General features: G+C 59.0%; 1 protein-coding gene across 1 annotated transcript in view; it reads left to right on the top strand.

Annotated features, from left to right (window-relative positions):
• The window catches only part of Ngef (neuronal guanine nucleotide exchange factor), an 84,005-nt gene extending 74,588 nt beyond the window's left edge, over positions 1 to 9,417 (top strand). The window contains exons 6-15 of the mRNA XM_010631783.3: positions 266 to 426; positions 709 to 861; positions 3,050 to 3,179; positions 4,528 to 4,602; positions 5,641 to 5,730; positions 6,106 to 6,269; positions 6,362 to 6,517; positions 7,039 to 7,118; positions 7,594 to 7,698; positions 8,565 to 9,417. Coding sequence (XP_010630085.1) covers positions 266 to 426; positions 709 to 861; positions 3,050 to 3,179; positions 4,528 to 4,602; positions 5,641 to 5,730; positions 6,106 to 6,269; positions 6,362 to 6,517; positions 7,039 to 7,118; positions 7,594 to 7,698; positions 8,565 to 8,755 — 1,305 coding nt within the window. The 3' untranslated portion in view covers positions 8,756 to 9,417. The remainder of the gene's footprint in view (positions 1 to 265; positions 427 to 708; positions 862 to 3,049; positions 3,180 to 4,527; positions 4,603 to 5,640; positions 5,731 to 6,105; positions 6,270 to 6,361; positions 6,518 to 7,038; positions 7,119 to 7,593; positions 7,699 to 8,564) is intronic.
• The last annotated feature ends 1,445 nt before the right edge of the window (positions 9,418 to 10,862 follow it).

The raw sequence follows: 10,862 nt of genomic DNA, 5'->3' as shown, positions 1-10,862 counted from the left end.
CCACAGGTGGGATGGGTCCGTGCCTGGCCTTGAGCTCCTCCCTGTTCGGAATGGGGGACTTGTGTGTGTGTGTGTGTGTGTGTGTGTCCCTGTGCTCACTTCTGAAGGCGGAGCGCTGTCCCCTGGGCACAGGGATGGGCGTCGTGGAGGGAGGGGCGGCAGCTCTCCCGCTGTCCCTCAGAGCCGAGGAGCAGCCTTGGATGCAGCTCCATCTGAGAGACACTGACCGCGGCCCCTTCCTTGCCACCCGCCCCCGCTGACACAGGCCATGTTCGAGCTGGTCACCTCCGAGGCGTCCTACTACAAGAGCCTGAACCTGCTGGTGTCCCACTTCATGGAGAACGAGCGGCTGAAGAAGACGCTGCACCCGTCCGAGGCCCACATCCTCTTCTCCAACGTGCTGGACGTCATGGCCGTCAGCGAGCGGTGAGGCCGGGGCTGGCAGCCCCAGCGTCTACCCCTGCGTGGTGGGATGTTGCACTTGACATGGAACGGCCAGAGAGTAAACCCAGAGTCCCTCGACCCTCCCGGGGTTAAGGGGCCCGCGCCCTGGGTCCCTCGGAGCTGTGAGGATCCGCTGGGCCGGCCTCTCTGTGTTCCTCATGCTGACCCCACCTGGATGTGGACGGTGACTCCCCAGTGCGCCGGGGTCCCCTGGTCCCACCCAGGGGGATGTTCTCAGACTGATGCAGCCGCTGTCTCCGGCAGGTTCCTCCTGGAGCTGGAGCACCGGATGGAGGAGAACATTGTCATCTCCGACGTGTGCGACATCGTGTACCACTACGCAGCCGACCACTTCTCGGTCTACATCACCTACGTCAGCAACCAGACCTACCAGGAGAGGACGTACAAGCAGCTGCTGTGTGTGCCTGCGTGGGGTGGCGGGCACTCCTGTCTCTCACCTCTAGTTCTCAGGGTGCCACCGGGGCCCAGAACGGGGATGCAGCTGGGGACAGGATGCAGACCCAGCAGGTCGCAGGGCATTTTGGTGTCAGTAGGGAACCGTTGAACCCGCGACCCTGACACAGTCTGCTTGGACCTGTGTCCTGGCCAGCAGGGGCACTGGGGACTCGGGGAAGAGTATAAGGCCAGGCTGTCAGAACCGTGGGTTTGAACTCTCGACGGGCCAGGTCCGGGTGGGAAGGAGGCTCTCTGGTGTCGTGCAGCAACAGCCTTGAATTTATTGCTTCCCTACTCCCCTAACCTGCCCTTGAGGGTTCTGTTGACAGGATGGGTTTTCAGTCAACTTAGTGTCTTCGAATTCTTTGCATTGACATAAATGGCTGGGGCCAGCGGGATCCCTCTCAGCTCTGCTTGGGGTTTGGGGGTGTTTCTGGAATGAACTGTCTGAGACAGATAGAAGGGTCTCCCACCGAGGAGCCTCTAGCTGGAAGGGAAGAGCGGCCTCTGTACGTCCTGGAAACAGAGGGGGTCGGGCTCCGTGGGGCGGGGACACCTGTGCGAGTTGTTGGCTGGAGGGGTGAGCGGTGGCAGCAGCGCCTGGCCCCCGCTGGCCCTAGGCCCTGGGGGGCATCCTGGGGACACTTGCTAAGAAGAGCAGACCTGACAGGTGGCCCCATTTTCATGGGGTGGGCCCTGCAGACAGTTGGCAGAGTGACCCACAGCACCTAAAACGCTGCGCTCCATGGGAAGCACGTGGTTAAGTGTGGACGTTTGAGAGCCCGTGGATCCGCACACGTGGGTGTTTGACGTATGTGTTTGGGAACTGAAATTTGAGGGAATCACATGCTGCTGTTGAGACCAAACACCGGGAAGGCAAGTCCCGCAAAGGCAGCGCCTGTATAAGGTCTGATAAAATGAAATGAGCCAGACGCTTAAATTTTGAAAAACATATTACAGTAAAAGACACACTGCCAATAATCTCCCTCAGAATACTTCCCCACACTTTGGACATCCCTATGCCGTCTCCCCTGCCATTTCTTTTTATTAGACCGTGTTGGCAGGGAGGTGGTACCCAAACTCAGTACCTCTTCCTTCTGTCTTTTTCAGCCCCTGCCCCTCCCTCCCTGCTCCTTCCAAACCTTGGTCTCCTTGCTATTTGCAAAAGCTCTATTTTCATCATCTTTTTTCCCTTTTTTTTAAAAAAATCCCCTTCCCCTCCCTCTTGCCGCTTTCTGAAAGCAGCTTTAGAAATCCTCTTCTGCAAGTGTCTTTGTTGTGCTGTTGTGGCCGCCTGGATGTCCTGAAATGATTTAAAACATTTGCTTTTCATGGTCATTTTGACTTTGGGGAAGAGGAAGGAGCCTCACGGTGCCAGACCTGGTGACGGAGGAGGGTAAGGACAGTGTGTCGTGTTTCCACCAGCCTTCCTTCCCATTGGATGGAACTTGGCGGCAGCAGTCACTATATATTTTTTTTATCACATCTCGCAAGGACACTCAGGAAGGAGGATTTACAGAACTGCTTCAGAGAGTGGCAGGAGGTGGCAGGACATGTTCAAAGCAAGGGGAGATTTTGGGGGGGCTCATGGCGATGTATCTTTTACTGTGATATTTTTTAAAAACACTCACTGTATATTTTGATCATACCCTGTGGAGGGCAGTGCCCAAGACCCTCAAGTGTGACCCCTCACCGTGCCGAGTGCCAAGCACCTGGCCAAGTTGCTGCAGGCAGAGCACAGCTGCCCTGCACGCGTGCCGAGCCCGGGACTTAGCTCCACAGCTCAGCTCCGGAGCCCCGATGTAACCGCTGGCCCCGGCAGCCATCTGGAGCCAGCTCCTGGGATCACGTGGGCTCACCTCACCACGCTTTCGTGCTGCGCGCAGTCACCTAATTGTGCGTCTGACTCACAGGCTTGGCCGCTCCAGGAGTTCTTGCCTCCCACACACACTTATTTTGCAAGGCTCCCCGGGCTGGGCATGGGAAGCCACTGCTGTTTGAAGTGTGCGGGAGCAGTGTGTTTCCCATGAAGGAGCGAGTGAAAGGAGGAGCCGAGGGGCCGGGCTTTCAGTGCCCGTGGGCTTCTCCTCTGGGGGACGTGGACGGGTGGAGCCTGGCCTGAGACCCGCTGCCATGTCTGTGTCCCCAGCCAGGAGAAGGCAGCTTTCCGGGAGCTGATCGCGCAGCTGGAGCTGGACCCCAAGTGCAAAGGCCTGCCCTTCTCCTCCTTCCTCATCCTACCCTTCCAGAGGATCACCCGTCTCAAGCTGCTCGTCCAGGTACAGCCCCTCCACACGCGGTACGCGTCTCCTTCCATCACTACCATCCAGGCTCTTGGCTTTCTGGGAAATCCGTTTGCTCCACAAATACTAATTAAACCCCTGCTGTGTTCCAAGTGCTTTCTTAAACTGGGAACCACATTCCAGCAGGGAAAGACCGATGAAGCACCCCAATAAAGGGTTAATTCTCTGGCCACTGTCAGTGCAGGGGTTGAGAAAGATGTGACACTGAAGGTGAGACTTGGCTTGGTAAGAACTGGCCAGGTGACCACGTAGAGGAAAGAGCATTCTGTATAAAGGGAACTGAGTGTGCAAAGGCCCTGAGGCAGGAAGGTGCACAACGAAAGTTCCCTGTGGTGAGCTCAGGAACATGGTGCAGTGAGTGTGAGGTGGAATAGGTTAGTGGGGCTGGTTGTGAGCTCAGCTGTTGAGTATTAAGTTCAGGTTAAAGGGAGAGGTCAGGGTCCGAGCTCCAGCACCTGGGGGTGTTTAGGAGAACATACCATCCCGGAAGAGGATAGAACATCAGACCACGCCTGGAGGACACATCATGGGGTAGGGTGAGAGATACAGCAGGCCCTGGGGCAACAGACAGGCATCCTGGGAGGGGAGCCCTGCCCCACCATGTGGCCACAAAGGAGGAGTGTCCAGTCATGTCCTGAGCTGCAGGAAGCCACTGGCATTGAGGCAGGAAGGGAGCCTGACTGGGCTCTGTCTGTAACCTGGGGGTCTGGGCCCAGGGAGGTCAGAAGTCACAGCCAGACACGCCACAGTGAGGCTGGGGGCAGAGCACACGCCAGGCTAAAGAACCCACATGTCCTCCTGCGAGGCCACTGTCATGGCCTGGTCAGGTGGAGCTTTTATTCCAATGAGGAAAAACAGCCCGGCCTGCACTGTTTGCCTGGGATGTGGATTTGGGAGCAGGGGACGAAGACTGACAGGGTTTGGTGACAGCCATGCTTGATGAGGGGAAGGGAGGCCTCTGTGGTGGCCCACGGTCCCTGACTTGACAGAAGAGAGGCCGAGTGGTGTGGGGGTATTGTGCCAAAGTCCCAATTTATTACACTAATTGAAGAAAATAGAACAATTAGAAAGTGTTTTTACCATAAAGGACAAAGTTAACAAAGCCTAGGGACAAGGTGGCCTTGGATTAAAGGCAGGGACCCCCGCCCCCACTCCAGGCATTAACCCATCAACCCTCTGGGGAAGGAGTAGAGAAGGGGCAGTTGGGTTAATCCTGCAGAGCCTCAGGCCGCCAGTACTGTGTGTGTGTGTGTGTGTGTGTGTGTGTGTGTGCGCGTGTGTGTGCTGCACACTGAGAACTAACTGTCTGCCTGTCCTGGCTCAGAACATCCTGAAGAGGGTGGAGGAGAGGTCGGAGCGCGAGGGCACCGCCCTGGATGCCCACAGGGAGCTGGAGATGGTGAGTGGCTGCCTCCTCACACGTCTCCCCGGGATCTGCTTTGGAAAAGTCATGGGGTGAGAAGCTCACTGCTGTCACTAGAGCAGAGCCTTTGCCACCCTGCTCTGTTCATGTGGAGGGGCTTGGAGCAGCCACACCGCCCTGGGAAGAACCTCCCCTGCTTCCTGTACCTTGGCAGCAGCCTCCCTGGGCCACAGAAGGCCATCAGACCCCAAGAGGTCTCCCTGTGGTTAGCCCGGGGCCAGGGCTTGTTTTCTATTTTAAGTCCTTTGCTCCTCTCATTTCCTCTGTCAGGAGCTCTAGGGGCTGAGCCTAGGGTGTTTGCACTGAGCTGCAACCTCAGCTCTGTTAAAAAGTTTTTTACTGAGTGGCCCAGGCTGAGCTGGAACATGCAACCCTCCTGCCTTAGCCTCCCAATGTGCTGGGATTCCAGACACGTGCCACCACACCCAGCTTGCTTTTTCTTTCTTTTTTTCCCCATTAAGTTTACTGGTACATTTTAGGTGTACAATACAGTTACATTCTTGTAACTTTACATGATGTATCTTGGTGTTTCCTTTTTCTTTTAATGAAAGGTACACTGTTTCTTATAGCTTATTTTTTCAAAATAAATATTTTCTCTAATTTATAAAAGTAACTGATGCTCCATACAAGAAAATTCAGAAAATGCTCATAAGCAAAATGGCAATAACAGAGATGCCAGCCTGCTCCACAGCCGTGGCTGATAGGCTGCCTGCTGCCTCCTGCCTTCTGGACAGACGCCTGCACATGCACAGGGCGCACAACTGCATTCATTGCAAAGAAAGACTGTGGTTCCTAAGCCCCAGCTTTTGCTCTCCAGTTTAGCATGCACAGAGCAGCCACCACACCGATACACCGTAACTATCTTAGCAGCTCTATTTGAGGGACGGGGTTGGCCCCTGTCCATTCCTCTTCCTCTGACATCACACTGCAGGTCCAGGACCACTGCATGTGCCTGGTCACAGTGGTGGCCAAGGCCCCTGGACACCCTGGTGCACCGTGCCCTCCTTGTTGTAGGTGGTGAAGGCGTGCAATGAGGGTGTCAGGAAGATGAGCCGCACGGAGCAGATGATCAGCATTCAGAAGAAGATGGAGTTTAAGATCAAGGTGAGCCTCACCGCCCACCCCGCTGTCTGGACTTCCTGCCTGAGAGCCGGCTGCCTACCCTGGGTCAGCCCTACTCTGGGCCACTCGCTGTGACCTTGAGCAGGGCACAGTGACAAGGGCCCGTGGTAGGGTCACATCCAGCATGGTGTACGTGTGCGCGCGCACACACACACACACACACACACACACACACACACACACACACCTGTGTACCATGCACAGGCACGCATCCCTGCGCACACTCACAGCGCTGCTGTTTCCCTGCATCTGTTGGGACCCGGCAGCGAGAGCAACCGCCTCACAGCTGCCACTCCAGGCATCCCTGGCACGTGGGGAGATACGGGGCAGCATGGTGACGCCGTCCCTCCCTGCCAGTCGGTGCCCATCATCTCACACTCCCGCTGGCTGCTGAAGCAGGGTGAGCTGCAGCAGATGTCGGGCCCCAAGACCTCCCGCACCCTGCGCACCAAGAAGCTCTTCCGGGAAATTTACCTCTTCCTCTTCAACGACCTGCTGGTGATCTGCCGGCAGATCCCAGGGTGAGCGGCCGGTGGGCTGTCCTGCGGGCAGGGGATGCGTGGCCGGGGCCTCTGTCGGACCGACACCCTGTCCTGCCCACCTCGGTCCCCAGGGACAAGTACCAGGTGTTCGACTCGGCCCCGCGGGGCCTGCTGCGCGTGGAGGAGCTGGAGGACCAGGGCCAGACGCTGGCCAATGTGTTCATCCTGCGGCTGCTGGAGAATGCAGATGACCGGGAAGCCACTTACATGCTGAAGGCGTCCTCTCAGTAGGTGCAGCGCCCGTGCCACCCAGGGCCCATGGGGCTTCTGCCAGGGCAGCAGTGTCGGGCTGTGGGCAGACAGATGGCATAGCCCTGGGCTGCTCTGGGCACGTGTGCGCCCATGTGTAGGGTGAGGCCCTCTTCCCACGTGGGACAGTAGAACCTGGGGGCTGCCGACACCTCCCCCGCCCGCCCACGCTCTGTGCGGCCACTGTCCCTGTCTGAGGGCTAATTGGAGAGAGCCACCGCCTCCTCCCCTCCTACTCCGTCCCTTACCACAGCCCCCCAGGGTCCTCCCCTGCTGGGACCTCCACTGAGGCAGGATGGACACTAACTTTTCCTGTCTTTGCCATGCTGAGGAACTGTGGCACCCATAGACCTGGCGTGGAACGTGACCTTGGAGTTAACTTGCAGGGCCTTGCCTGGTTCTCCCCGGACTCTGGGCCAGGCCGGGGTGGCTGCCACCTCCCTGGGGGTAGTTTTGCTCCTGCTCCTCGGTGGGCTATGTGCTCTTTTCCCTGTGACAGGAGCGAGATGAAGCGCTGGATGACCTCGCTGGCCCCCAACAGGAGGACCAAGTTCGTTTCCTTCACATCCCGGCTGCTGGGTAAGTCCCCGCAGTGGTGTCTTCGGGCCCCGACCTGAGCAGCACCTTGTGAGGATGGGGAGCCCTCACCACGCTCAGCAGCCCACCCAGAGCTGGGCTAACACAAGATGAAGAGTGTGGACATCCCAGACCACCAGGAGAAATTGGGGCCCCAGCAGCAGGGCTTTGAGGTGCCTGTTGTCTGGACAGCATATATGATCCTGGGGCACACGAGTCTCCTGGCACCCCTTGTCTCAGCCTCTCAACCGCCCCAGTGCTGCACCCCAGCACCCTTAGACGCCAGAGCTGAGAGCAGCTCACAGTTGGGAGTCCAGCTCCTGGGGCCTGGACACAGCCTTCCCGTCCCCCACAGGAGCCCTTTGTCGGCTCCCATCCCTGTCCACTTCTTCATGCCACCCTGGGCTTGCCCCAGGGCTGGGGCAGGGCAGGGGACCCGGTGCTGGGTGCGCACCATGGCCCTCCCTCTTGCCCACAGACTGCCCCCAAGTCCAGTGTGTGCACCCGTATGTGGCCCAGCAGCCGGACGAGCTGACGCTCGATTTAGCGGACATCCTGAACATCCTGGAGAAGACAGAAGACGGTGAGCCCCTGCCCCACCGCCAGTGCCGCTGGCCGAGTGCCCTCTTCCCTGGGACAACCTGGCCTCAGCCCCCACTACGGTGAGGGGGTGGCACCCCAAGGCTGTTGGGCAGCAAGCTGCCAGGGAAGCCCAGGGTCCCAGACTTGGGGCCCTGGGTGGGCTAAGAAGCACCCAGTTTGTACCAGCTTTTCGGGCGGCCTCAGCACTGTGAGGAATTGAACCCACCCTCTCCTGGTCACGGTGCCTCCTCCAAGATGCTTCTACATTAATGGCTCCTGGTCAAAGTCCTCACAGGACACAGAACCCTCTCTGCCCAGCTCCTCTGGCCCAGGTCCTGGCCTCCATCACACCCCTCATTCCCAAAGTCGTGGGGCTCTGATCCTCCCACCCCAATGTACACAGCCCAAGGGCCACCCCACCAGCGGGGATGGGCCACAGGCCCAGGCCCAGGCAGAGCCTGGGGGGAGAGAGAGAGAGAGAGAGAGAGAGAGAGAGAGAAGGCAGGGAGTGCGAAAGCTGGGCACCATGCGACTCAGGCTGGTGGAGGCGCCCTCAGATGGCCAGGCTGGGCCTCTGCAGGCGGAGACGCCGGGAGGTGCTGCCCAGTGACAGGGTGACCCGGAGCCTGGCAGGGAGAGCAGGTGGCCAGCCACCGCCACCAAGGTGCTTGCGCTTTGGGGGGGGACCCTTGGGGGTCTTGGCCTTCATGTGATTGCTGGGCCCACAGCTCCAGGCCTCCCCAGTTCATGGTGGTGAGCGGTGTCCCCCAGCTTTGCACACAGATGGGGCCCTGGCTAAGTGGCACCTCCCCTGGGGCCCCTGCCCCTGCCCCACAGGGCACCCGACTCTGCCACACTCCCTCACAGGGTGGATTTTTGGTGAGCGTCTGCATGACCAGGAGAGAGGCTGGTTCCCCAGCTCCATGACAGAAGAGATCCTGAACCCCAAGATCCGCTCCCAGAACCTCAAGGAGTGTTTCCGCGTGCACAAGATGGAGGACCCTCAGCGCAGCCAGAATAAGGACCGAAGGAAGCTGGGCAGCCGGAATCGGCAATGACCTTCGTCGCAGGCGCCAGCCTGGTGGGAGGATGTGGGCAGGGGAGCAGGCTGGTGCGTGCAGAGGGCTCTTGGGAAGGACAGGCCAGTGCCTCCTGGGCAGCAGGAAGTGGCCCTGCCCATGCATTGAGTGCCCAGGTGCCTCCGCTCTTTTCGGCACTGCTTACAGACGGAGACAGTGCCCACGTGACCATCTGCAGAGAAGGAGTGTCGGGCAGTGTCCCCACCTCCCCCCGTCTCTTGTCGGCCTCTGGGACTGGCAGAGGCCCAGAGCCAGTGTCCCTGGCGGGGTCGGGCGGAAGGTGACGACTGTCCTGATCCCCTGCACTGCACGCGTTCTTCCCTAGCAGGCGCCCAGAGGGCCGCCCTTGCCTGACAGCTTCCAGAGAGGCCTTGGTCTCTGGCTGCCGCCTCCGTCCCCCCTCCAGCACCTCGGCTGCTCCGGCCGCCCAGCAGCCCGCTCCATGCAGGTCCAGCAGGGCTTGGCTGAGCCGACTGCCTCGGGCTCCTCCTCCATGGCCGGCATAACTTGTGTTTTTTAGCCCCTCCGGGAGCCCAGGTGTCTTACGGAATGAATTGGTCACTGCATCTTGTACAGTTATGGTTCCGAGAAAAGCAAATATCATTTTTGGCTGCATTAAAGAAGCATCATGTATTAAGTCAGAGATGGAGGTCTATTCTTTATTGCCCTGGTGTGTGCAGGAGCCAGGGGCTTGGTGCTGGACTGGGCTGGGAGCACCAGAGTGTCGGGGGTCCTCAGGGAGCGTAGGAGAGGCTGTCCAGGAGAGGAGAGAGCAGTGCCCAGCCTGCTGGGGAGTCCTTTGTGCGCAGAAAAAGGGGACAGGTTTACAAGGCTGTTGCCCGCGGCCAGTGGTCCCCAGGGGACACGACTGCAGGCCTGGGGCTGGACCAGGCCGGACTCCTCACCGTCAGTGGAACCAGCTCCTCAGTGGCACCAGCTCCTACGGCCCAGCCATCCCGCTGCTCCTCCCATCCCCCTCGGGCCTCCCCACACTCTCGGGAATCGCTTTCTTCCACAGCCAGACCTGCCTTGGAGCCATTGCGCCTGCAGCAACCTCCACAGGCCACCGTGGGGCTCCAGGCATCCACGCATCGCGGTCACGGAGAAGGGGCCCTGTGCTGGGAAGGAAGGGCTCCAGCTCAGGGCCCCCCCAAAGCGGGAAGGAGCTGGGATAAGGACCGTGAGCCTGCACCCAGCCTCGGGCAGATTGATTCAGGCCATCTGTGCAGTGATGGCTTCCAGGCTACGTAAACAACTGAAAGAGCTTCACAAGAATTGGCCAGTTTTGTAACAGAAACGTTTAACCCATCATGTGTTTGGGGAAGACTGCTGGAGTGGAGGCATGTCCAGAAATAAACAGGTTGTGGCAGGACCAGGTGCCATCAGGGCTCAGGAAAGCCAGAAGCCAAAACTGCTGACAGATGATGGCAAAATACAAGAGAGGAAGCCGGGTGTGGTGGCACATGCCTGTCTGTAATCCCGGTACTCAGGAGGCTGAGGCAGGAGGATGGCAAGTTCCATATTATTTGGGGCCGCCAGAGCAAAACCCGGTCTCCAAAAATAAAAGGGGGAGGAGCAGTGAACAGCTTCCCATGTATCCTCAGCCATGGACTCCTTTGCAATAAACCTTCCTCAAGGGGTTGCAGAATTTCACAGTCGCACCTCCAGGCCAGACCAGGTTATTAAAGCTATTCACAGGCTCCTGCCAGGCAAGGAGGGAGGGTGAAAGGAAAGGCAGAGTGGAGAGGCGGTTCCTCTTCCCTCAGCACCAAGCTCCAAGGTTCAAGCGCAGTGGGAAAGGCCTTTCCCCAGCCCGGGCCGCAATGGGTCAAGGGGAGGAGACAAGCGGATACCGCGGGCTTCACCCCTCAATTTGTCCCATTCTTGGGTCTCCCTGGAGTAGAGGGGCTCTCGGGGCCCAGGAGAGCCCAGGGTCTGGGGCTGTCAGAGCAGACAGGGTCTCTCAGAGCCAAAAGACACCCCTCAGAAGTGACTGGGCTCAAGCACAGGGCCGAGGCTCTGAGCCTCACGGACTCGCTTCCCTCCCACCCGGGTGCTTGTTCTGGCCGGTCGGGGAGGGAGCCCG

Source organism: Fukomys damarensis, unplaced genomic scaffold (assembly GCF_012274545.1).
Source record: "Fukomys damarensis isolate Sample0158 unplaced genomic scaffold, DMR_v1.0_HiC HiC_scaffold_16, whole genome shotgun sequence".
Classification (NCBI taxonomy): domain Eukaryota; kingdom Metazoa; phylum Chordata; class Mammalia; order Rodentia; family Bathyergidae; genus Fukomys; species Fukomys damarensis.
Note: the sequence above shows the minus strand (reverse complement) of the source record. Positions and strands in the feature narration are given on the sequence as shown.